Source organism: Megascapheus bottae, chromosome 7 (assembly GCF_031878675.1).
Source record: "Megascapheus bottae isolate mThoBot1 chromosome 7, mThoBot2.hap1, whole genome shotgun sequence".
In the NCBI taxonomy this organism is placed as follows: Eukaryota; Metazoa; Chordata; class Mammalia; order Rodentia; family Geomyidae; genus Megascapheus; species Megascapheus bottae.
Genome location: NC_143515.1, coordinates 59,831,689 through 59,859,271, shown reverse-complemented (window position 1 = coordinate 59,859,271; position 27,583 = coordinate 59,831,689). Strand labels below are relative to the sequence as shown.

The 27,583-nt window shown below is 39.1% G+C and overlaps 1 protein-coding gene and 1 non-coding gene across 5 annotated transcripts in view; both read left to right on the top strand.

Annotated features, from left to right (window-relative positions):
* Crim1 (cysteine rich transmembrane BMP regulator 1) overlaps positions 1 to 27,583 on the top strand; it is a 177,847-nt gene that overhangs the window by 88,071 nt on the left and 62,193 nt on the right. For 3 of the 4 annotated variants that reach the window (XM_090337161.1, XM_090337159.1, XM_090337160.1), the window contains 2 exons: positions 15,125 to 15,246; positions 26,638 to 26,820. In XM_090337161.1, coding sequence (XP_090193287.1) covers positions 15,125 to 15,246; positions 26,638 to 26,820 — 305 coding nt within the window. The remainder of the gene's footprint in view (positions 1 to 15,124; positions 15,247 to 26,637; positions 26,821 to 27,583) is intronic. The other variant, XM_090337162.1, reaches the window with a different exon arrangement.
* Positions 18,078 to 18,204, top strand: LOC150060884 (small nucleolar RNA SNORA40). The gene has a single exon (XR_016536321.1). It is a non-coding gene; the product is annotated as a small nucleolar RNA SNORA40 (small nucleolar RNA).

The window sequence follows — 27,583 nt, the reverse complement described above, 5'->3', positions numbered from 1 at the left end:
GTGAGTCTGTGTGCGTGGTGTTGTGTGCATGTATAAATGCTGGCATACGTAAAGAAACCTGGAAGTCATACATTGATGCAAAAGATATATTTGAGAGGAAAGGTAAATATACAGTGTGCCTTGCAACTTACAGAACATTTTCATTTGTGTTGTTTTTATTTTATCTTTTGTTTTTTGGCCAGTCCTGGGGCTTGAACTCAGGGCTTGAGCCTGTCCTTGGGTGTTCTTTAGGCTAGAGCTCTACCACTTGATCCACAACACCATTTCTGGCTTTTTCTACGTATGTCGTACCAAGGAATCAAACCTGGGTCTTCATGCATGCTAGGCAAGTACTCTACCACTAGGACAAACTCCTGGCCCCATTTTATCATTTTTAACTGGTTGAAGAATTAGTATATAGGAAAATGGTGTTAGATAGAGTATGTGTGTCTGCTATCCTATCTGAGAAAGGAGGAGACCAGGAGTGATCCCATGATCTTAAAAGTAACTTCTACCTCAAAATTCTTAAATTTTCTCAAACCTAAAAATTAGGGGGAGGTGGGGGAGGGGGGATTTTTTTTTGGACAGTTCAGCATAAGAGATTCTGGGACTAATAGATGGGTAGCAAAATAATAGCAAAAGAGCCCCCCCTTCCTCCAAAGTCATAAAAACATGGTAGCTTTTTCATTCTCTTAAGAAATGAGAAAGAGCAAAGTGAAGTACATATAGGAACTGTTAGACTAGTGATTTAGGTCAAGGTAATCAGAGCTGGTTGGTTTGTGAGATCCATGTGAAGATAATACAAATGATTTCAGTCAAGGTAGTAATGACTGGTTGGATGTGGAAGCTAGGTGATAACCGGTAAAATTGACTGCCTGTTGGGTTGATGGCTTCCTGACTGCAACTACATACAGATTTTTACATCAGTAGGTAGGTTATGCCTACTTCGTTAGCAGGAGTATCCTGCTAAGGATATCCAGCCAATGGTAAATCTACTAGATCAGGCTGTACTCTGGACTGCGACTTTCTAAGGGAATGTGGATATCTCTTCCTATTAGCCTGCAGGTGGGAGGTCGTGTGTAACACTCCTTGCATGAACTTCATCCACTATGCATGAGTGTGCATGGCTGTTCACTAGATCCAGGACCATATTCACACACTCATCTATGGTCACTGCATCATTTTCCCTGCGGTTCTAACAATTTGTCTGCCTTCCCTGTCACTCTCAGCTCCTCCTTCATATTCTTACTGCCTTTTTCCTGTATTTCATGCTTAATCATACAGGCGCACGTGCACGCACGCACACACACACACGCACACACACACACACTGCACTTATAGGACAATCACGTTCGGTCATGCCAAAATAACTCTGAACACTAACTCCTGGGAGGAAAATAAGATGAAAAGAGGAATGAGAATCTCAATGTACTTGGAAATGTTACTACACTTAAGCACCCTGACTAGATGAAGGTCATAGAGTGCCTTTCTTTTAACAGTAACATTTAGATATTTGTCCTTAGCAGCTTTAGTTCAGAAGTCTCAATCCTTGATGGTTTATATTCTCAAGAAGAACACCATTTCTTGTGAAGAGATGTTGATTTCGAAAGGAAGCTTTCTGGAGTTCCAGAATTCACAGCCTAAAGCTCACTTATTCTAAATGAAGACATCAGAATGGAATCCTTGGCAGGTTCTCCCTTCCCTTCAGAAGCACTTGAGATAATTCAGAATTAATCTTTCTGTCCACATAGCTACAGTGAGTGAAAACAAGGTATAGATTTGAAATACTCAGATCTGTTCATATGTTAAATGAATCCCTGTTGAGGGTATTATAGAAGACAGAACATTGGGGTTGGGTTGTGAGGTATGGGAATGAGTAAAATTAAAGCCTAGACTTGCAGGATCTCAACACATTGTAAATATCACCCATAAATGCCAGTGCAGGCAAGTTCCTGACCTCTGGAAGTCAACACACCAAGTATAACTTAACTTTAAGGAAAAAAAATGTTGAAAAAGAAAGTTATTAGACTTGAATTCCACCAAAAGAAAAAGAGAAAGAAAGAAAAGAAAGCTAAATTTTAAAAAATGCTATCTAAAATTTGCCAGTTTTATGTCGAAACTAGAAATAAGTGACCTCAAAAAGCACATACATAAAGAGAGCAGCAGATCATAGTTTTTCTTATTTCCCATTTACCTGCAATTTCAAATCTTTTTTTTTTGTGGGGCTTGAACTCAGGGCCTTGGACACTGTATTTGGACAATTTTTGCTCAAGGCTAGCGCTCTGCCACTTGAGCTACAGTGCCACTTGCAGCTTTTTCTGTGGTTAGGTTACCAAGGAATTGTACCCAGGGCTTCCATGCTAGAGGAGCACTATACCACTAGGCTAAATTCCTGGCCCCTACAGTTTCTTGTATTACTCAATTCCCTTCCTGCTGAGAACTCAGTGTATTTTCTTATTCCTTGCTCAGTAACATCTGTCCACTTCTGATGTATAAGTTCTTACTAAGAGTCGGAATCATTTAGTGTTGTGTTTGCTAAAGTACTTAAATTTGGGTAGTTGAGCTCTGCAGGGTTCCTCCAGAAGCTCTGGAGTCCCAGCCTGTAATTCTGCTGTTTGAAGTCTTTAGGAGGATGTTAGAGGTAGGAGTGATGAGTTAGGGACCATCAACATAGAGTGTCATTAACCCAGCGGGCAGATACAGTGAATTCAGACCCCTCCCCGCTAGAGTAGTTTGGAATGGCTAGGTTTATGCTCAGAGCTCAGGCATTGCTTCTTTTTCTCTTCTGTGAAACAGTGTTAAAGTCTTTGCATCATCAGAGTAATCTTTGTTATAAACACATGTACTTTTAACATTGTAGTTCAAGCTAACCAGTGAAAGTGTCCTTGAATATGAAGCTTCCAAAGGACTTTACCAAACTGAGTCACGAAATGAATTACTGATGTCCATATCTTTTAAGAACAGTTTATTTATTTACATTTATTATGACTGGTTTGTTGTAGATTGTTTTATCTAATTCATTATTGTAGTTGCTCTCTTTAATTGAAATATAATTTCCTTAGCTGCTTATTGGAGATAAACATATATCATGTAAAATATGCATATTTTAAGTGGTTTTGATTTTTGATGTGTTATCTTGGTAGCATTTTCTTTGTTTTTAAACACATGCAGGAAAAATTTGGAAATGTATTTGAAGCTCTTCTTTCTCAACTAAGAAAAGAACATCTATTCTTCTGCCCTCTGTCACAGTAATTTTTGGCCCAAAAGAACAAGTTAACTCATGACAAAAAGCCAAAGTCTATATTAAACTCTGATGTTTTAAAAACAAAATAATTGTAGGAATTCCATGTTATTATTGGACCAATCCCCAGACTGAAGAAAATATGCTTTCCTAGAAGTAAAACCCTTGCCCACTGGAAATGTGCTTTTCCCCATAGTTGAGTGCTTGATTTGTCAATAATGCACTTCAGATGTTGAACCCAGCGCTTCCTGAACTAAGGCCTTCTTTTTTGTGTTTTTCCCCATGAATTTGACCCACTATCTAGTCTTATTTTGTATTTACTTTAGTCTCCAAAGCAATTAAGGCTTTGGACTTATCATTTAGTGATTTATACTTTGGTCTGAGTTGTCATGGACATCAGAAGACCTTGTACTTGGCCCTCTGACTTGGACTGACAGAAAGTAGCTGAATTCCATAACACTGTTCAAAGAAACTGGAAAGAAGAATTCCATTGTGGATAATAATGAACTTGAAAGCTTTCCTCACCCATCTTCATTTGTCATATCAATACATTAATATAATAATGGACAATTCTGTAAAAATACCTTTTCGCATAATAGGCAAATCTAAAGTGTTTAATTCATATCTCTTGATTTCTCTTGGGTTTTGTCAGTGTACTGTGCATGGTTCACATAAAGAAGGACATTATAAATTATTTTTTCCCAAATTTGATCCTGTTAAGAGAATCATAAATTCTTGGGAAAATCTTAGGATTATTCAGTACAGTATTCCCCACTTTCCCTTAGTAAATAATCCACAAAACCTCAGTAAGAACTTCAGATAGTACCAAATCTTGTGTGTGCTATGGTTTTTTTCTATGCATACATAATAAACAGCAATCTATAAATTAGACACAGTAAGAGGTCAATGTGGAAAGTTAAGCCATGACAAAGGGCAGACTACTGTACATTGCAAGCCCTTTCAGGCCAACGATCCAACACATATGCATGTACCATGGTGCCTAGCACAGGAAAATAAGTCTGTTTAATTACATTATATATACAACTGTAGAAAAGTCCCAGTGTTGAAATTCTGGAGTATGACTGGTTTGTTCAGGGAACAAATACTTTTCAGTGTTTGTCATGTAGGCATTGGGATTACTTGGCAGGAATAAAATGTAGTCAGGGTGTCAAAGAATATATATTCTCTGGGAAAGCAAACAGGGAGAAGTCATTTTGATTTCAAGTGTCATGCATTGTTGAAGTGCACGTATGCAATATAACAAAAGCTTGCAACACGAAGATACTAATTCCTATTTGGGAAACTCAGATTTGACTTTTGAGCTTTTTTAGGAATGAGCTATAGTTCACCAAATGGAGAAAGAGGAAAGGTTATTGCAGGCATTGACTTTTCAATTTTTAATGTGTTTTTGCAGCTTAAAGTAGTACTAACCAAGCTGGTAGAGTGCTTGCCCAGCATGCACAAAACCCTTGGTTCAATTCCTCAGTACCACATACACAGAAAAAGTCAGAAGTGGTGCTGTGGCTCAAGTGGTAGAGCACTAGTCTTGAGGAAAGCCCAAGGACAGTGTCCAGGCCCTGAGTTCAAGCCCTAGGACTGGCAAACAACAACAACACTTACCTTTAGAATTCACTTACCTTTAGAATTCAATTGAAGTAGAGTGGATTGTTCCCCCCAGAAAACTACCCATTGCAAGATTATCACTTGTTTAAAATGTGTTAAGATTTTTCTCATTTCATATGAGCAAAGCTGTGGCTGCGAATGGTATACAAAGCCCCTAGCCTATTCCTCTGGTCATATGATCCGGGAGCCCCACACTAATATCCCCTGTCCTCCTCTCATTGTGTGATCTGCTTCTGGTGACTTGATTATTTGCTCCCAACTAAATACACACACACACACACACACACACACACACACACACACGTCTGTCATTTATCTTTGTATTCGAAATTATAGAAAGCATCATGGAAGAAGTGGTCATTGAGGATGAATAGAGGTCTGCTAGGATGAAAGGTGGACTGGCTCCATCCATCCCCATACCCTTTCGGCAGCCCTCCTCACAGAGGATGATGGGATGAATCTGGTAGTTGGCAGCCTGGGGGCTCAGTTTGACTTCGAGTCATGAGTTATTTTTTGAAACTATTGTATTTTTCCCATTTTTAAAGTGATTAGTTAAAAATCTTAACATGCTTCACAAAAGTTTAATGTCTTAGGAATAAATGAAATGTAAGGCAACAGTAAATTAATGGTGCTGCAGTTCTGTAGACATTCGATTTATTGTCTCAGGTTTATATGTCTTGAGTTTGCAGTTGAAAGACCAGATATGAAAGGAGAAAAGGGCAGGAAGTTGAAAGCCATTAGAACAATGGTGATTCCAGATGAGTTTTCCTGGGTTTTTAGCTTGTTTCACAAAGAAGGACCATCAGGATAAGGCTCAAGCAAGGGAAGAAATGTAAAGAACTGAAAGTAGGTGGCACAGTAAGCTTGAAGATTGTGACCTGTTAAGACAGGCATGGCTTTAGAGATTTGAGCCATGACTGCACAAGAAGGTCCCTTTAGTGAGACAGTAGGTATTAGCCAGGGCCATTAAATATTAAGGATCAAATAAGTCCAGAATATTGGATATGCTTCATCCACAGTACCCTGAAGCCTCCCGTATTATTAAAAAAGAAAAAGGAAAAAAAAAAGTGGATGCTGACTGTTTCTGAATTCCAGGCACTGTCCTAGGTGTTTCATATATATACATATGCATTTACTCCACACAGTAGTCACATGACAGATGGGTACTTTAACCATTCCCATTTTACATGTGGTTAATTTGAGGCACAGAATAATCACATCATATCTTCAGGGTCTTATGGTGACATAGCACCTAAAAGAGCCTGAGCTCAAAGTTGAAACTGTGTTGTGTCAAAGTACATTCTCCCAAGCCTATTTCCCTGAGATACTGAGTAGGAATACACATTACAGAAAATGGATCTTCATAAGCATGGAAGCCTGCCACAGTTGGGAATAGCCAATAGTTAATGACAAAAATGCGTGCCTCCTTTCCACCTCAGAGAAACAAAGTTAAGTGAAGTGATTCGTAATCTCACAAGAGATAGCTGCAAGAACGTCTTTAGCGGAGAGCTGAAAAGTGTTTGAAGCAGATTTTAGTGATGTGTTCCATGATGGTCAGCTGGTGAGTGTGGGCTGCAAAGGAAGATTAGGGAAAGGAGAGGCAATGCTGGAAGAAAGATGCAGTGCACTCGGGATGTATATTCCAGGGAGAATGAGAGTCTTCCATCCTACACTTGTCACTGATGACAAGGGTAAGAGACTGACAATTAACCATCCACTTGGATCCAAGTGAATGCATAGTCAAAGTCTTCTACTTCCGTGCCAGCTCAGGACACCTGCATATAGTGTGAGCAGCAGTGTGGGCAGTATAGGCTGCGCTCAGGTTTTCAAACACAGTGTGTCTTCAGATAATTTCAGTGTTGGTTCATGCTCCGTGGAGTGGACTGTGTGATCTATATCCCATTGTCCTCTCATTGGTGGTTGTATATCTGACACCTTCCTAAACTAACTTTCTAAACTGAAGCCAGGGCCTCCAACATCCCCAGACTACACCCAACATAGTGTTTGCTGCACGTACACCCTCGGTCAATATTACAAAACAATGACATGTTCATAAGCAAGCTGTTTCCCTTTCCCAACCCATCCTTTGCTAAAGCACTTGGCAGTCTCAGGCTGTGAAATGGAAGTGATTTATGTTCCTCTATTAAAACTTCCTTTACATCCAAGCCCAGTCCCCGTTTACAAGATTGTTATATGCCAGTTTTCCTGGTTTCATTCTAGCTGGTCCATTGAAGAAAGCAGCAAACACTGAATTCTTCCCTTCATCCCCAAAGAAGTGGAGTCAGAGCGTCCTTAGTTCCTCTGATGGGTTGCTTTTGATATTTCTGGGTGAATTGTTGGGCTGAACTGCTGCGCTGGAGTGGTAGAAGATGCCTGCCAGGGCCCAGCCCTAATATTCTCAGTAGTGATCCAGAGATTTTTTTTCAGGCCTCTGGTTAGCCTACTGCCAAGACTAAGTCCTTCAGAATTTCCCCAGCTCTCTTTCTTAGGCAAGCAGTTCAAGTTGGTGTTTTGCAGAAAATACTGTTACTCTCTTCTCACCACACTTAAGGCATTGTTCTAGAGAATACTATTAATGGCTTTTATACGAATCATGTAGAATTGAGATTTTTATTTTCCTACTAGTTAGTACCTTAAACTTTCCTAAGCCACATACCATCCTTGAGAGGCAGGCCCTGTAGTTGTTTGTACCTTGATAAAGAAAACTAGGAAAAGAGAACTATGGAATTCATTGATTACTAATATTAGGAAACAGTGCAAACATGTTATCTAATCAACCTTAGGTTTATACTGCTTGCATGAGAGTGTATCCTTCAATTCCTCTCTGGGGGTGGAGGAAGGGAAAGGAGGCATGAGCAAAACTGAAAGCCCAGGGATTTTCCTCTTGTGTCTAAAGGAAAGGTGTAGTTTCCCTTTAGGAAAGAAAAAATGTGCAGATTCTGGTTGTGCCACTGGATGGTCACTGGGTTTTATGGCCACACTGGCAATAGCAGAAGTATGTGTTGTTGGGCGCTTAGGTGGTCAGATTGCAAGGTGACCAGGCAGGGGTTAACCGGAGAAAGGATAGAAAGAGTAAGGAAGGGAGCAGTGTGTAAAGGAATACATCTCTTAGGGATTAAAGGCTGAGATGCTTCCACAAGGAACTCTACGGTTTTTCAATAAGTGTTGGACCCTCCCATGAGACCTTTTTTCTTTTTGTCTATACATTCTTGGAAAGAGGTAAAATATTTAATCAGTGAAAGAACAGTGAATTTAATTAAAATGGAAACTCCTTTTTATAAAATAGAATTGTATCTTACCTGTCATAATTTCCATTTTACAAGCTATTTCACTCATACTTTGTGTTGAGTCCTACTTATATTAGTGTTTTGCCATTTTAGTAGGGGATTTTCCCCCCTTATTTCCTGTCTCAAGGGGACACTTTCTCCTACCCATAACCAATAGTTTTGACTTGAAGACTGCTGTGTCTCCTGAAGGGTTCAGGCACTCTGTACTCTGTGGAATAAAGCCAGTATTATAAGGAATCTTTCCCAGAGAGCCTTACTGACTTGTTTTCCTTCCAGGATGTGGGCAAAGATAAGCGTCTGTTGGGGAAGATGAGGAATCTGATTGTTTGCTACTTCCGAATTTCCTCCTCTGAAGAGGGATCCTATTGTAGGGGATGTTAAAATAACATTTGCCCTCTTGAGTTCTGGCTCCCACCACAGGGTACATTCTAATGGACCTCCTATTCTTTGAGGAGGCAGCAGAGAACCTCCCTTTCCATAGCTCCACCAGCAACTCTTCTAGTTTAGCATCTTTTAAAAGAGAAGACAAAAAATACATGGGTTCTTCAACTTATTTTAGAAGGATCTCAGGCACACCTCACAATATGGGCACACAGTCCCTACCATATTGTCTCTTCTGCATATAGTGTCTCCCTTTATAGATGTCAATATGTAATTATTTTACCTCAGGAAAGTGAAAAGTGACTGAGACAGCTTAGTGGATATCTCCATGTTGAACTAGATCAGAAAGTTGAGGTGCTCACAGTGGGAGGGGGCAGGCGAGGAAGGACAGAGAAAGTGACATGCTCCAAGGACTGGATACAGGCCTTCAAGAAGATATTGAGGAGGCTCAGCTGGGATTGGATCACAGCATTGATAAGGATGAGAACAGATCTGAATTTTTTTGTTGTTGTTGGTTGTGGGGTTTGAACTCTGGGCCTGGGTGCTTTCCTGAGCTCTTCAGCTCAAGGGTAGCACTCTATCCCTTGAGCCACAGTGCCACTTCCAGTAGTCAATTGGAGGTAAGAATGTCACAGGAATTTCATGCCTGGACTAGCTTTGAACCCAGATCCTCAGATCTCAGCCTCCAGAGTAGCTAGGATTACAGGTGCGAGCCACTGGCACCCAGCTAGAATCAGAATCTTTTTTTCATATATTCTTATTGTAATTAATAGAAGGGTTACATTATATTCACCAGATAGAAGGTGCATTACTTCACAAACATTTATACCCTTTCTCATGTTTTGATCCCCATTTCTCTTCCCCTACCCCCACCCCTCATCTTGTTTTCCCCCCTTCCCTATCCTATTTCAAATAATCAAATAAACATATGTACAGTATATCAGATAACAAGGTAAAATACTGTAACTATGAGATAACCAAGGGACAGCAAAAGAGATGAGAGATAACATAGTACATTAAGGATAACAATCACTCATTATATGGCTTTTGTTTCTATATCCTGGAGGTCCTTTCATTTAGCGTCACCCTATATGGCCTTAGGTATCTAGAATCGGAATTTTTATAGTCAAAAGTATGTTTATTATAATCCAACCCTATCATTTTATGGATGAGAAAACCAAGAATTGAAGGAGGAGTTTGCAAGTGGCCACACCTTTTTCTATTAGATGATAGTATTGGAAAACGGTGAATTATACTATGTAAAAAGAAACCGGAGTATGGATGATGGTATTAGATAAATAAGTGGTTGTCCTTTCCTTCCTTCAGTCCAGTACTCTCATTCTTAAGAAACAGAATTCAAGATGGAAAGGTATCTGTGTAAGTGATTGAGTACATGTGCTAATAAGAGTTGTCCTCATTTAAGGGCTAAAAATGAGTCATATTTGGTTTTCCCCAGGGGAAAGTATAAATTGTAGTAGGCACAGACCCACCATATCCAGTCACAAGGGTCTCACAGGGAGCAGGTTACAGATTCCCTTGGAGAGGTACAACATGACCAGTCCTACAGTCCTGTCCCAGAGTGGCAGAAACATAGCCCTCAGGTGTGGTACCTCAGAATCTGCATTGTAAACAATTGTCTTGTATTCCACATAGCAATGTTGAAAAAATATATCTATTTTAAATGTATGAACATGACAAATGAAAACTACATGCTCTTAATCTTGATGTAATAACCATGTGGAGGGGCTTGTTCAGATATTTTTTTAATCTCTGTATTTCTTATTTTCTTCATTTGTAAGACAAATAAAACATGCCTCTTGTACTAGACACAATTCACAGGAGAATCAGTATGATTTCAATTAAGTATAAAAAGTAGATCTGCTCCGAGAGTTTATGTCTCTTTGTATTGTTGAAGATAAGAATAGGTGAAAATATTTTTTAAACAAAACTTAAAAAAATTTTTTTTGCCAGTCCTGAGACTTGAACTCAGGGCCTGAGCACTGTCCTTAGGCTTTCTCAAGGATAGAGCTCTACCACTTGAGCCACGGCACCACTTCTGGCTTTTTTTCTATGTATGTGGCACAGAGGAATCGAACCTGGGCCTTTGTGCATGCTGGGCAAGCACCCTACCACTAGGCCAAACTCCCGGCCTAAACAAAATTTTTGATCACCAGAAAGGTTATAGGGTAAGTGTGTTTTGGGAATGTGAAGGATTTTCCCAGGGATGAAAGAAAGGCAAGGATTTGAAGCTAGATCTTACCTTCATAGGGTGGCAGTATGGATAGGGTAGGTTCAAAGAGTGGCAGAGCACCATTGTTAGTGGAGTGGAAATGTGTAGAATACCCAATGGAATCTGCTATCTAAAAGATAGGTAAAGGTCAAGCTGAGAGCATGTAGTAAGTGGTGCCAAGAGAAGGATTTGGGCCTTTTGGCCTGCATGGGATTATCTGTGTAGTCCAGAAAGGAGAATACATGAAGGGAAAGAAAGAGTAACTTCTTTGAGGCTGCAGAGACAGCAGCAGCCTTGAGCCTTCTAAGGAGGTGAGTGCCCTCTAGGGGTTTAAATGATTTCTGAGTGCTGTTCCTCATTACACTAAGTAGCTCAAGGGCTCACTAAGTTGAACCCATTACCTACTTGAGAAAGAAGAAAAAGAAAGCTTAAACAAGTCCTACCTGGCTGCAGCTGTGATTACATTATGCAGAAATTTATTAATGTGGTGCTGTGATTGATCATTATCTTAATACTGAGGATAACATTAGATGCTTGATTTTTTTCTGGTAAATTACCAATACAGGTTGCTTCTTGTTTGAAGTAAAAAGGCAGTTAACATTTTTATTGAATGATTCCATTTATACGAACTGTCCAGAATAGGTAAGCTAATGGACACAGAACATAAATTAGTGGTTGCTAGAGTTGGAAGAAATGAGGAGTAGCTGTTAGTGAGTGCAGAATTTCCTTTTGAGGTGATAAAAATGTTCTGAAAGTAGATACCTGTTTAAGTTACATAACTTTACAAATATAAAACTACCAGTCTGTACACTTTAAAACTGTCCATTTTTATACTGGGTGAATAGATCTCAATAAAGCTGTTTTGTTTCACAAAGTCCTTAGCACTTCTGCTCCAAGTGCATGTATATAGTTCTATCTGGAGGGGCATGATTAAGCTCCCACCCCAGGACACGTTCCATGGAATGTGCAGAATCTCTGCCTCTGATTCTAACTTTATTGTATATCTTTGTTTTGTTGCATAATCCCATGTCATCCTTATTTTCGTCCTCTCCGATACTGTTTCCTTTAAACATTGTTTAATGTAATGATTATATGTGATGAATACAAAAAGAACTTGTTGCCAGATGAACACTATAGACATGCAAAGAGAAAAGAGCTATGGACAAGGATTCAGAGAAGCCGTTAGCTAGAAAGACAGCTAAACGACAAATGTCCAGGATTAAAAGAGTGAGCAATGCAAGCTTAGCAAAATGAGGACTTGCCTGAAAAACAGACTGTAACAAAAGGAAGATGAAGCAAAACATTAGGAGAGAGAATTAGGAAAAGGTATATGAACTTTACAGTGTTGATGAGAAGGTAGAAACACTTCGAAATGAAATGAGAAGATTGTTGATCATGAACGCAGGAACTAAGTGAAGACGGAAACTAAGCCTTAGGCTGGCTGTGCCTTTCGTTGTGTAAAGAGAGATATATTAGAGATATTGGGGGAAGAGTCAAGTAAATAAGGACATCAACCTAAGTAAAAGGCTTTTTATCTCATGTCTCTCCATTTCTTCTGCTCTTAATTCATCTATTTTCTCTTTCACTTGCTCCTATACAGAGATTGGGAGTAAAGGGCAAGGGAAAAATTAGGATTGGGGTGGGGTAAGGGGTGGTAGGAATAATGAAGAAAAGGTAGCTGAGGACAAGGTACAGCCTGTATGCCTCGGTTGTTTTGTAATTTAGCATTTTCTCTCATGTTTCAGAAAAGAATCTCATTTCTTTTCATGGAAGACCCAGAAAATAGTAGGAGATCCCATTTAATTTCACCCCTGCCTTGCTAGCCATCAGTAAAGAGAATAGTACTTAGCAAGCTCCAATGTGGGTAAACTAGGGAGTCTTAAGTTTTTAAAAACTGCACTGAGTCACACAGTTTGTAAAGAGTAAATTTCCTGGGCAAATGTGGGCCCTCATAGGTTCTCCTTTTGATATCTGACAGAAGTAACATGTGGCTTTGCTTGTCAGCAGATAATTCATGTGGTTTTGCGTTGTGTTGAACTGTAAGAAATTGCTATTTGGCCATTTCTAGCCTACCAGAAATGGCAGCTTCATAAGATTGCAGGCTAATCGCTAGCTGTCCAACAGATAATCTACCCCAAGCCCAGATTTTCATCTTTTGTGGTTTCTTCCTACAATTTGAGGTTCCAAGGAAGCTGTCAGAATCTAGAAGCTAGCAGTGGATCAGGAGTGCACACTGTGGGAAGAAATAAGGAGGAATAGAGCTAGGAAATCGCTTGTTAACAAAACTCCTGGCTCTTTACCACCATTCTAGGTGACCACCAATCATTCTAGGGTTAGCAGTAAAAACTGAGCATATAGATATTTAACTTCTATGTAAGCTCTTTTGCGAAGATATTTTCTAGGAAAATAATGGGGTTATTTAAGTTAGGAAAAGGTCAGGTAGACATAATAATATTTTTCAGTGTTAAGTTATTTCCAGCAACTCAGCAGAGTATAGCCTAGAAGTCTACATGTGTGTTTAGGAAAAAAGTTGATTGAAGTGTTGGATATATAGGGAGTTTTTTGGTTGCGTGTTAAATTTGAACAATGCTCTGGAACACATTAGCAGATAAGGATGTATAAGAAAAGTTAGTCACCTGTACTTACACAGATGTTTTCACTCTAACCACATCTAGTTACTAACATCAGAGTGTGAGCTCTCTACCCTCAGTTACATTCACCTGTGAACACTAACAAGTTCATTGTACATTGTGCAGTATTAAGTGCAGTAGATATAAGTCATACTACTATAATATCACAGTGACATAACTGTGTGTTTAAAACTGCAGTGGCAAGACACATGAGCAGGGACTGCAGAATAACCCTCTTAGCTTCACACCCAGCTCACAGAACTCATCCTTAGAAAGTGATTGTCCTGGGTGAAAACAATCTATGAGTTGAGTTGAGAGCTTCCAATTTACCTCCCATAAAACAGGCAGGCAGTTTACTTTAAACTCCAGGTAAAATAACATTATAGCAAAACCTTCATTATCTAGTCACTTCTCCCCAGAGTTCAGTGTAACCATTACCTCATGCGGGAAGAACTTGAAAGAGGTTAGAGTAGATAGAAGGTTGTCAGTCAGACCTTGCAGTGGCTTTCATAGTCTTCAGTGCAATTTTCAGCTCCCTCTCTTTTCTAGCTCCACAGTTAACTATAGATGCCATTAAATCTCTGGTCCTGAATATTGACGTACTTGAAAAACTGCAAGCATATTTTAAATTAAAAATCCAAAGAACAATAGGAAAACAAACCAATCACTTTAACAAGAAGGAAACATAACAGAGTAAATGAATATGGGAATAGTTCTTCCCAGCTGGGGACTGCGGCATCCTGACTGCTCTCCCTGTCCAGGAATACTCACACTTCCTGCTAGGATGTCTCTTTGGAGGTTGGGATGCTCTTCTTTTGCACTTGTCAGTTGGGAACACTTTCCATGATCCTCTCCACTCTGACCCTTACCTCTTTCACCAAGACAGTCCCAGGACACAAGTACAGTTTTTCCTTTCTGCTATCATATTCTTATGCACACATGCAGCTGTCCTGAGCATTTCCTTTCTTAACTCTTGGTTTATTGCAGAAAAGAAGACATTTTGGCCTCATCTTAACTTTACCCATCTTGCATTCAGATTTCTATGTTGATGCAGATTTCATAGCAGGGTGAGAGCCAGTATAGTTAAATTGCAGTTTATTGAATATTTTATTCCCCCTTGTAAAGATATATGTACACATGGTAACTTACAAATCCAGAAATGTAAAGCCTTTGCCAGAGTTTGTCTTCTGTTTGTAAAGAGCCTTTCAGCTTTCAGTCTCTATGTCGTACACAGCTTTAAATATTGTTCCTGTTGACAGTCATACTAACATGAGCAGACTAAAGCTAGTAACTTAATCCTTGCATAAAAAATCCTAACACCTACACATCACTAGCAATAAAGCTGCAACATGGGGCCACTTAACATAAGGAGCTCTCATTGTGAATTAACCCCTGTGAGTTCATTGATTAACTAATGTAATGTATGCATTTGGTGATGACCTCAAATCACCTTGAAAGTATGTGTTACACTCATTACCAGTCTGGTTAAATAAGAAATTAGGTAATAATGCATTTTAGAAATGTGTCTGTCAGAATGATTATAGTGAAGTTCTTTTAGAGTATATAAAAAGTTAATGAGCCCTTCTTACTTAGGAAGCAAATGATCTTAGGACCCTTTGCCCTTCCCATGTCCCCTTGTCACTACATTATGAGGCTGGATCCTATGGGTCAGGTACTTGCCAGTTTGTTTGTGGTCTCCCGACTTTTATGTTGTTTATTCATGGGGTTTTCCTTCCCTTTTCTTTGGTTTCAGATGCGAGTGTCGCTCTGGCTTATGTGGTTTCCCCATGTGTGAGGTGGGATCCACTCCCCGCATAGTCTCTCGTGGAGATGGAACACCTGGAAAGTGCTGTGATGTCTTTGAATGTGTTAATGGTACGTGCGGTTTCTCTTGTTCTCAGAGAGTGTACATTTGTGCAGCAGCAGCAGGAGGAGGAGGAGGAAGAAGAGGAGGAGGAGGAGGGGAGGGCACTTGGTAGATGTCTACCACTTACAGAGCAGGGAAAATACTCAGACATGGTGAATGCCACTCAGAACTAAGTTTGCCTACTCCACAGTGCAGTGAATAATAAAGTTAGAATGAGAAGACAGTTTGGTGCTTGGGTGACTTGATATTTATTAAGTTTAACTACCAGAAGGAAAGAAAAGCCATATTATGCTCCTCCTCCAGAATTTTCAAGACTCTCATGCTCTAATTTTTTTAAAAAGAGGAAAGGAAAAAATGGAAGCAAGTACATTCAGGAAGATGGAGATGGACTTAGGCAAAAATATAACAAAAATGTAGAAGCACTAATATTAACTACTACCTCTAAAATTTCAACCTGCAGAGTCTCCTACTTCCCAAGTGCCTCATCTATAAGAGAGGTCATGTTAGAGTTGGGTCCCCTTTGGTATGTCCTTCAATCTTTAGACCAGTGGTCATGTGTTTTATTGCTTGGTTCACTCTGGAAGAGCGGAAAGGCTTTGTGGTTAACATAAAACACAGGAAATTGGTTTATCCCATTGCTAGTTGGGTAACTGAGAAGGTTCCTTGTTCTCTCAACTCAGTTTTGTGTGTGTAAAATGAAGTAAATAGTAGTAAATTGAGATTTTACATATGAAGCACTTGGAATTATCAATACAAGCTCATGGGGTAAGAAGTCTGTGTGTTTAAATCTCTTGGCTTCTTTCTCACTCCTCCTAACCACACAGCTAGCAGTATTGGCTGTTGAATACCAACTAGTGGACAAAGCAGACCTTTTTTTTTCTGGCCTTGCTACCATGTAATTTATTATAGGTATTCTGTGAATGCTTAACTTTTACCATCTTTCTGTGAATACTTAACTTGAATCATAATTCTTATGCCACTTGAGACAGAAATCATTGTGCCTTACCCTGGGCTCCAGCACCTCCATTGGGCTGCCTCCCACTGCTCAACTCAGTGCAAATGCTCTCTAGTTTCCTACTCTGATGTAATATACTAAAGGATGGAGGATCCTTCCCGTTCCTCCTTATTGGGTTAATTAGCATGCCATGTGCCTTATAAAGAGCACCCTGATTTTCTGGAGTGAGCATACCATTTTAGTTACCTTGAGCAGTGGCTATTAAAATGCCAGCTAACAGAAGAGTTACTTCCAGGGACTTTTCTTTTACTGCCCCACATGTTGATCTAAAGCCATGTCTCCTGTAAATATCACCTATATTAATAAAATTTGCTTTTCTATTCTCTGATGCTCTTTTTGGTTGTTGAGTCTAGAAACCCAGGTGTTGTGCCTTTATATCCAGGCATTAATTTTATATCTCCAGTCTGAAGCCAGCTAATAGCTGACTTTGAAATCTGCCCTTCGTTAGACAGCCAGGTAGTCAGTTTTTATAGAAACAAGAATAGGATTTACCATCTGCCATGAGAAAACATTGAGATGGAACGGTCACTGCATTTCTTGTAGGTGCTTTTTTTTCTTGTTACCATAAACTTGTTCGGTGATCTTGTTTCATTTGTTGTCCTGCAATAAAGAAAGCATCTTTTACTATATTACTCATGTAGTTACAGAGGACCACAAACTATAATACCATGAGAAATTATCTGAGAATATTTTAAAGGATATTTTTTTTCAAATTCTATACTGCACTTATTTTGGCATATAGATGCATCTGTGTTTGTACATGTGTTATTGTGTATGTGTTTATCATCCACTGGCCTAGAAATATCTTGTCTCATGTCACAGGTCACTATTAGACGATATTAGGTATCAGAGATTATAATCACTTAGAAAAGCAAAGGTCTGTTTTATGTCATATGTAGAAAGATTGCTTATCCACAAGGATTTGAGGCAGCTTTACAGTGAGAACACATTCAATTATGTAATGGTTAAATATTAATTAGAATAGAGAAATGTAGACATTGGGTTATCAGTGAAGGCTAAGAATGAAGGCTAAACAATGCCCACACATGTGTAAGCTGAGGTTTCTGTGTAGTTACCATAATTCAACATCAGATTTGAGCCCCAGTTCTCTGCCAACAGAGTATAAAAAGATAAAGCTTCAGACGTGTAGGTTTTATTTTCAGAGGTGAATGCTTAATGGACAAGGTCATACACACTCTCTACTGGATATTTCTCACATGCACATGAAAATATGGAAGCACTGAGTGATGTCTACATTGTATGTTCAGTGGCTTTAACATGGCAGATGTAAAATCTAGTAATCCATAATGGTTCTTCTTAACAAGAAGCAAAAGGAAAATATTACAGTTCAACTCAGTGAAAACAGTTTCAATAGGTCAGATTTGCCTCCAGGCTGGCACTTTTAAAGTACTGTATTTATTTGAGAACTCCCCATGTGGTGGTATAGAACTAAGGACCCCAGTTCAGGAGTGCTTAATGGTATTATTAGCAACATCATGTATAGAAACTGAGATTAGACAGCACTACCCCATCCTAAGCTACTATCATATTCCACAGGTTTGTCTTATTGTTTTCTTTGATGGGCTATATACTCTATAGTCATAATGTTTTATTACATATGCTAATTTATATCTATGGCATACCAAGCCTCAGCTTAATTTTAATTATGTTTTATAATCTATGTGCCAGTGATTATATATAGAGATTCCCTTCTTGAATACTTGTTAAGCATGACATCTGAAGTATGATGTAAAAATCAATGTTAATAAATTCTTTTAATTAAAAATCAAAATGAAAATGTAAGGTTTAAAAGTACTTGCAGGTAGCACTTGACCGTGTGTCTTTGTTTAATGTATAATGAAGCCTTACAGACAGGTGCAAACAGTAAATCTTTTGTAACCCAGAACTCATTGTTGAGTATGAAATTTTGGTACATGTAAAAAGGAATATGATTCCTATAATAGTTAACAATGTAGGGGTTTGTTAACTCACACAGGATGGCTGTGAGAATAAAGGTGATGTAAAAGCCAAAAATAAGTAAAAAATAAAAATACTTGCACAACTCAGTAATTCTGGCCTGGCTGAGTAGATAGAATACCCGCTATGATGTTACATCTTTCTTTGGTTTGCTCTGGTTTGGTTTTGGTGGAAGGACCAGAGGATTGTTGATCAGATCATGAAAGTTTAGGTAACTAGTAGAAGGACAATCCTTTTATTTTTACAGAACAAAAATCAAAGAAATAAAGTAGAAAAAACCCTCTCTCCAAAACAAGAGAGCACTAAGTGGGCTAATACTTTTGGGGTGTGGTTGTATAAAACCTAAGGTACAAGTGTAGTATGGTTAAAAAGCAAGCAGTCCTATACCTGCTTTGAGAAACAGTTCTGCTTCTGCTCCAGTCCACAATTAAATGTTTCCTCAGCAGCCATCTGTTACTGCCTGTAGCCTCTATGAATAAATGGGCATGTGTGCTCCATGTAGTCCTAACACCTCCCGTTGTCTTACTGTAGTCAACCTCTTTCCTGTATTACTTTACTGTCACCCACATCTCTCGTTCCTGGAGGCACTTGGAGTTGAAGTCAAAAACACAGAATATTGAGAAGCATTGTCAGTTGTCCCTTGTGTATGTGTACAAACATCTAGGTTAAGATAGAATATTTGGTTTGAACAATATATTCAATAACTGACTTCCAGCATAAGTTAGTTATAAAATATTCCCCAGTGAGTAAATGACTGACGACGATTATGTTGTGAGTTAAAACTACCAGAAATAGAGCATTTAATAGTAGCAGTATAGTAAGCAGGGTCCAGTATACCAGGTTCATAAAAATTGGGAATAGGGGCCTAGAGTTTGGCCTAGTGGTAGAGTGCTTGTGTAGCATGCACAAAGACCCAGGTTCAATTCCTTAGTACCACATACATGGAAATAGCCAGAAGTGGTGCTGTGGCTCAGGTAGCAGAGCACTAGCCTTGAGAAAGCCAAAGGACAGTGCTCAGGCCCTGAGTTCAAGCCCCAGGTCTGGCAATAAAAATTGGAAATAGTCCTTTCCAGATCAAATTGATCAATTACAATAAAGCCACACACCAAATCAGTTTTCTCATCATGAAAAGTTTGGGCCTAGAAAAATGGAGACATGCCTCCTCTTCATAAGCAAATGAATAATAAAGACATCTGTTCAGAACTCCCTGTCTTTATAGCAACCTCCCAGGCACATAATCTACCGATACAGAAATGGAGACAATTTAGCACTTGGAAAAAAAAAAAATGTTCCCTTCAGTATGTACTTATTGAGCATCCTGATGTTGCCAAGGCCTTGTTAAGCTTAATGTTGAAAAGAAGCCTTTGTAATCCCTTCTGAGCATCATTCCCTGTCCTTTTTCCTGAAGTGGTGTTTGCTAGGTGATATTCTGGCAAATAACCAAAAGCCCTCCTACCCTTCTTTGTATTCATATCAGTTTCCTTCTGCCTTATGTCATCTGTCATACTTTGTCTCCCTGCTGGTTTCTCTCTGTCCATGTGCTTGCCATACAGCTCACCCCAGTGATGAGATGAGGCTACTGGCAATGCACGAGCAGGTATGAGTGGTCTCCTAATGAGAGGCAGAAGAAGAAACAGAAAAGGAAGGGGGGGTGGGGGAACAGCAAAAATGCATCAGGGTAGGATTTCTCTTCATTCTCACATTTAATGTGAGGTTCTACCTTTTAGTCTTTTCCTTTGCTTTAAGTTGTGTGTGTCTGTGTATGTGTGCGTGTATGTGCACATGTGCCTGCATGTGACTATTGTTTGCTCTCACCATCTGCCAATCTGAATCTGACAAGAATTAAAGTTTGCTAATACTTTATATTATAAGGCTCTTCTTTCTTCAGGAGTTCTAGAAGACAGTAAAGAAAGAAGAGGAGATTCCAGAACTTAGAACCAAAGTTGTAATTGGCAGAGACATAGAATGTGCCTAGAAATTATTAAAAAGACACTTTTATGTATCTCTGTGTTGAGAAGTAAAAATTACATAGTAAATCATTTCAGTATAATACTTTTCCACAGCCACTTAAATCATCTACTTGGAGAGGTAATAGAAGTCTCTGCCTGTTCTGAGAATTACATCTATCTTTAGCTGGGGAAGCATTAATTGGCCGTTAGTCCTCAAAGACCATGGCTAGCCTTTTTGTTATGCTAGAAGTGCCTTTGTGCATTTTTGAAGTGTCTTTATAAATTTCTTTCCACATCAGACATTTCATTATCTTATTTTTCTTTTTTTTGCTCTTAGAGAATTGTGTTTTCCAGTCTGTAATTCGTTGCTACTCCTGTCTTTCTAAACTCTGTTCTCTTACCCTTGTGCTTATCCAAGAAGTCCAACTTGCCCTGTGTTCTTATTGGGTCTTATCTTCTTTCTCTCCTGTTAGTTTCTGTGCAACCCACCATAGGACAGTCAGGCTGCAGAAGCTTTAGGCATTAGCAGAATCTTCAAATCTCCCAACTCCTTTAGCTCTTGCAACAAGGTTTGTGACTCAAACCTAGATAGTAGCTGTGGGTGATAACTCTACTAAATAATATTATTAATTATTAAAATAATAACTTTTCAGTTTGAATGCACATTTAGTTTGAGCGTCATATTCGCTTTATTTGTAGCATTTTGGGTGAGATTTAAGAAATGTTTGGGGGAAGATGTGAATGTGACATTCAACTTTGCCCACCTGCATGAGTACAGTACATCAGCTAGGGAGAACTCCCATGATTTTTTTTATATTTTTTATTGTAATTAATAAAAGGGTTACATGATATTTGCCATATAGAAGGTGCATTAATTCACATACATTGATACCCTTTCACATGTCTTGATACCCTTTACCCTCCCCCCCATCGCCGCCCCCCTCCCGTCTTGGTTTTCCCCCCTTCCCTATCAAATTTCAAATAACCAAATACAAATAAATTAAATATATCAGATAACAAAGTGAGGTACTGTAACAATATGAGATACCCAAGGGACAGCAAAGGAGATGAGAGATAACATAGTACATTAAGGACAACAATCATTCGTTATATGGCTTTTGTTTCAATATCCTGGAGGTCCTTTCAATTAGCTTCATACTATATGGCCTTATGTATCAAGGTTTTGCTCTATTGCAGATCTCTGCTAGTAGAGCCCAAGGTTTCTACTGATTATGACAAATGAGGGAAACCATTGAGCCTAAGTTCCTTTGAGTCTGATTTTTTCGAAGTTTTCCATTTCCTAACAAATGGGTCGATGTCATTTTTTCTGACAGCAGCATAGAATTCCATTGTGTACAAATACCACATCTTGTTGATCCACTCATCAACTGAGGGTCATCTAGGTTGGTTCCATATCTTTGCTATGGTGAATAATGCTGCAATGAACATTGTTGTGCTAGTGGATTTAGTATGCCCTAGATTCTGGATGGTTGGGTAAATGCCAAGTGGTGGAATTGCTGGGTCATAGGGGAGTTCTATGTTTAGCCTTTTGAGGCACTGCCATACTGCTTTCCATAGTGGTTGAATGAGTTTGCACTCCCACCAACAGTGTAGTAGTGATCCCTCCTGGCCACATCCCCTCCAGCATCTGTTACTATTCGTTTTCCTGATCCTGGCCATTCTAACTGGGGTGAGGTGGAATCTTAGAGTTGTTTTGATTTGCATTTCTTTTATGACCAGAGATTTTGAGCATTTCTTCATGTGTCTATAGGCCATTTTTGTTTCTTCTTCAGAGAAGACTCTCTTTAAGTCTTTGGCCCATTTTTTAATGGGATGGGTTGGAGATTAGGTTTGGAGTGATTCAATTTTTTGAGTTGTTGATATATTTTAGATATGAGGTCTTTGTCCGTTGTTTGGTTGGTGAAGATCTTCTCCCACTCTGTAGGCTTCCTGATTAGTTTACTAGCTATGTCCTTTGCCATACAAAAGCTCCGCAGTTTAATGCAGTCCCACTTATTCAGCCTTTCTCTGATTTGTTGTGATTTTTGGTCCTTATTAAGAAAGTTTTGACCTGTGCCAACGAGGCCTAGTGTATCTCCTATTCCTTCTTGTAAAGTTTTCAGTGTGTCAGCTTTTACCTCCAGGTCTTTGATCCATTTGGAGTTAATTCTACTACAGGGTGACAAAGAAGGATCCAACTTTAGTTTTCTGCAGGTACTTAGCCAGTTCTGCCAGCACAACTTGTTGAAGAGGCTGTCTTTCTTCCATTCTATTTTTTTGGCTCCCTTGTCAAAGATTAGGTGGCCATAGGTCTGTGGTTTAGTATCTGGGTCCTCAGTTCTATTCCATTGGTCTTCGGGCCTGTTCTTGTGCCAGTACCAAGCTGTTTTGAGAATTATAGCCCTGTAATAGAGTCTAAAGTTTGGAATTGAAATTCCTCCAGCGCTGTTCTTTCTGCTAAGAAGTGTTTTTGCTATACAGGGTAGAGGGTCTTTTATTATTCCATATGAAATTTTGAATTGCCTCTTCTATTTATTTAAAGAATGCCATTGGGATATTAAAATTAAAGGAGAATTAAATGATTTGGAATCCAAAAAAACTATAGAAAGAATCAACAAAATAAGGAGTTGGTTCCTTGAAAGAATTAACAAAATTGACAAACCCTTAGCAAATCTTACCAAAAAAAGAAGAGAGCATATCAAAATAAACAAAATCGCAGACAAAAATGGTAATATCACAACAGAAATTACCAAGATCCAGAATATCATGAGGGAATACTTCTCAAACCTTTATGCCAACAAATTTGAGAATCTAGAAGAAATGGATGAATTCCTAGCCAATATTAACATACCCACACTGAACCAAGAAGAACTAACCCAACTCAACAGGCCTATTTCAAGCTCTGAAATAGAAATGGCAATTAGAGAACTTCCACCTAAGAAAAGCCCAGGGCCAGATGGATTCACAGCTGAATTCTATAAGGTCTTCAAAGCAGAGCTCTCACCAATACTCCTCAAGCTCTTCAACGAAATTGAAAATGAAGGTTCTTTACCAAACTCATTCTATGAAGCCAGTATAACCCTCATCCCCAAACCAGACAGAGATTCATCAAAGAAAGAGAACTATAGACCTATTTCTTTGATGAACATCGATGCAAAACTTCTCAACAAAATACTGGCCAACCGTCTACAACAACTCATCAAAAAAATTATACACTATGATCAAACAGGATTCATCACAGAGAGGCAAAGCTGGTTCAACATACACAAATCAATTAATATAATTCAACACATCAACAGGAGCAAGGACAAAAATCACATGATTGTCTCAATAGATGCGGAAAAGGCATTTGACAAGATCCAACACCCCTTTATGTTAAAAGCTCTGGAGAAACTAAGAATCCATGGAACATTCCTCAATATAATAAAGGCTGTGTATGACAAACCCACTGCTAGTATTACACTTAATGGTGAAAATCTAAAGCCATTCCCTCTAAAATCAGGAACAAGACAAGGATGCCCACTCTCTCCACTCCTCTTTAACATAGTATTAGAATTCCTAGCCAGTGCAATAAGGCAAGAAGCAAGCATAAAGGGGATCCAAATAGGGAAAGAGGAAGTAAAACTATCCCTCTTTGCAGATGACATGATTCTGTATTTAAAGAATCTTATAGACTCCACTCACAAGCTCCTTGAGCTGATTCAAAACTTTGGAAGGGTAGCAGGGTATAAAATTAACCCTCAAAAATCAACTGCCTTCCTTTACGCCAACAGTGAGAGGAACAAGGCAACAATCAGGAAAGCAACTCCTTTCACAATAACCTCAAAGAAAATAAAGTACCTAGGAATTAGCTTAACTAAGAATGTATAGGACCTTTTTGACGAAAACTTTAAAACCCTAAAAAAGGAAATTAAAGCAGAACTGAGGAAATGGAAAAACCCCCCATGCTCCTGGATTGGAAGAATCAACATTGTGAAAATGACAATCTTGCCAAGGGCTATCTACAAATTCAACGCAATACCCATCAATATCCCATGATTTTTTTTTAAACAATCCTGGGGCTTGAACTCAGGGCCCGAGCAACTGTCCTTGGGCTTTCTCAAGGCTAGAACTCTACCACTTGAGCCACAGCACTACTTCTGGCTTTTTTTTTCTATGTATGTGGTACCAAGGAATCGAACCCTGGTCTTTGTGCATGCTAGGCAAGCACTCTACCACTAGGCCAAGGCCCAGTGCACTCCCACGATTTTTTTTAAATAATTTTTTATTGTGATTAATAGAAGGGTTACATTATATTCACCAGATAGAAGGTGCATAACTTCACAAACATTGATACCCTTTCTCATGACATGGTTCCCATTTCTCTCCCCTCTTTTCCCACCCCCCTCCCCCCCTGCTTATCTTGATTTCTCCCCTTCCCTATCCAATTTCAAATAACCAATTAAGCACATATAAAATATATCAGATAACAAGGTGAAATATTGTAACAATATGAGATAACCAAGGGATGGCAAAAGAGATGAGAGATAACATAGTACATTAAGAACAACAGTCACTCATATGGCCTTTGTTTCCTTATCCTGGACTTCCTTACATTTAGTGTTGTACTATTTGGCCTAATGTCTCTAGATTTTGTTCTATTGTAAATCTCTGCTAGGAGAGCCCAAGGTTTCTGCTGATTATGACAAATGAGGGAGACTATTTTGCCTATGTTCCTTTGAGTCTGGCTTACTTCACTTAATATGATTTTTTTTCTAGGTATTTCCATTTCCTTACAAATGGGGCAATGTTCTTTCTGACAGCAGCATAGAATTCTCTTGTGTGTAAATACCACACCTTGTTGATCCACTCATCAACTGAGGGACATCTGGGTTGGTTCCATATCTTTGCTATGGTAAATAGGGCTGCAATGAACATCATTGTGCCAGTGGATGTAGTATGCCCTTGTTTCTGGACAGTTGGATAAATGCCAAGTAGTACTCCCACGATTTTTTAAAAGCAGCTTCATCAAGACATATACCACACACTTCAACTTCTAATTGTACAAGTCAGGTTTAATGTAACTACAGATTTGTGTGAATAGTACCCCCCTCCGTTTTATACCATTCTCATAGATCCTTCAAAGAATTCCTGAAACCCATGAACATTTACACTTTGCTGGCCAGGCAGTCACTAATCTTTCTTTCTCTGTAGGCATGCCCACTGTAAATTAGTAGTACAATAATGGTCTTGTGAACGTTTGTTTTAGTTATCTTAAAGTTCCCAAGATCTATTTATATTGTAACATATAGGAGAACTTCATAAGTTTTTGGACAATAGCAATATAAACAATTTTGTTAAGTAGTGTATGCTAAGTCTTTCCAAGTACAGGTGTTATACTTTCTTATAAATCTGTTCTAAATATGTTACTGAGAATAGTTTGTTTGATTTTTAGCCTCCTCATAAATAGAAACAATTATCTTGAGTTAAACAGTTTGTATCCTAACATTGTTGAACTTGTAAATAAGTTCTGATTCCTCTGGCCCCCCGCCCACCCCATAGTCCTGGGGCTTAAACTCTGGGGCTTGAGCACTATCCCTACGCTTCTTTTGCTCCAGCACTCTATCACTAGAGTCACATTACCACTCCCGACTTTTCCTAAGTAATTTATTGGAGATAAGAGTCTCATGGACTTTTTCTACCTGGCATGGCTTTGAACTGGGATCCTCAGATCTTAGCCCGCTGAGAAGCTAGGATTACAGAAGTGTGCCACCAGCTAGGTTCTGATGATTTCTTAGTAGATTCTTTAGAATTGCTTATTTACAAGATTATGTCATCTACAGCTAAAGAGAGTTGTACTTCTTTGTGTGGGGGGAGGAGCGGTGGGAGGATTTGTTATGTTACAATTAAGGCTTGAACTCAATGAGCATTTTTGCTCATGGCTGGTGTTCTACCACCAAGTTGCACCTCCACTTCCTACTTTTGCTGGCAAATTGGATATAAAAGTCTCTCGTTGGCTTTCAACCATGGTTTTTCAGTATCAGTTGAGATGATGATGTGATTTTTGTACTTTACTGGATTGATGTGTCATAATTTTTGGACACAAAACCAACCTTGCATTCTTGCCATTTAGTCCTGGGATAGGACTAAATTTCATTTTTGCCAGTCCGGGGCTTGAGCTTGGGGCCTGAGCACTGTCCTTGGACTTTCTCAAGGCTAGAGCTCTACCACTTGAGTCTCAGCACCACTTCCAGCTTTTTTTTTTTCCCTATGTATGTGGTACCAAGGAATCGAACCCGGTCTTCATGCATACTATGCAAGCACTCTACCAGTAGGCCAAACTCCCAGCAATATTATTAAATTTATATCCAATTATAACTACCAGTTTTCTGTTAGAATTTTCTCCAGGCCATCTATAAGTCATAAAAGGATGTCACTCAGAAATGACTTTATATATGCATTATTTTAATTCCTTTCAGAAACAAAGCCAGCTTGTGTGTTCAACGGTGTTGAGTACTACGATGGAGACATGTTTCGAATGGACAACTGTCGGTTCTGTCGCTGCCAAGGGGGTGTCTCTATCTGCTTCACTGCACAGTGTGGGGAGCTGAGCTGTGAGAGATATTACGTGCCCGAAGGGGAATGTTGTCCAGTGTGTGAAGGTAAGAAAAGGTGCTAATTGAAGATTATTTTTTTCCATAAATTTTTATTGTAATTAATAGAAGGGTTACATTATTTTCACCAGATAGAAGGTGCATTACTTCACATACATTTATACCCTTTCTCATATTTTGGTCCCCATCTCCCTCCCCCGCCCCCGCCCCCGCCCCTCATGTTGTTTTTCCCCCTTCCCTATCCAATTTCAAATAACCAAATACGCGTATATCCAATATATCAGATAACAAGGTAAAATATTGTAACAATATGAGATAACCAAGGGACAACAAAAGAGATGAGAGATAACATAGTACATTAAGAACAACACTCACTCATTATATGGCTTTTGTTTCTATATCCTGGAGGTCCTTTCATTTAGTGTCATATTATATGGCCATTCAGTCATTCAGCTCAGAAAGGAACACATCCCACCTCCTTACCTCTGTTTGGGATCAGTCCCCACCCTCCACTCCTCCTCCTTTGTACTTATGTGGTAATCAGATCTGCAAGTTTTGTGGTCCTAACACAAGCTCCAGGAGTAGGTAGTTGGATATGGCCCTGGGTATCAAGTATGACTCTACAGGGACTAAGCTATTTTATTGTGCTCTCTTCTGTCTCCAAGAAATACTGTTTCATGAGCCTCTGGCAGGCTCTATCTTTCCATTTCAGATAGTCATAAATAACAAACATTTCAGAACAGTACCTCCAAATACCCTTTGCTGTAACCACCCGTGAAGGATTAAGAGCTCCAGTTCAGAAAAGTCACTT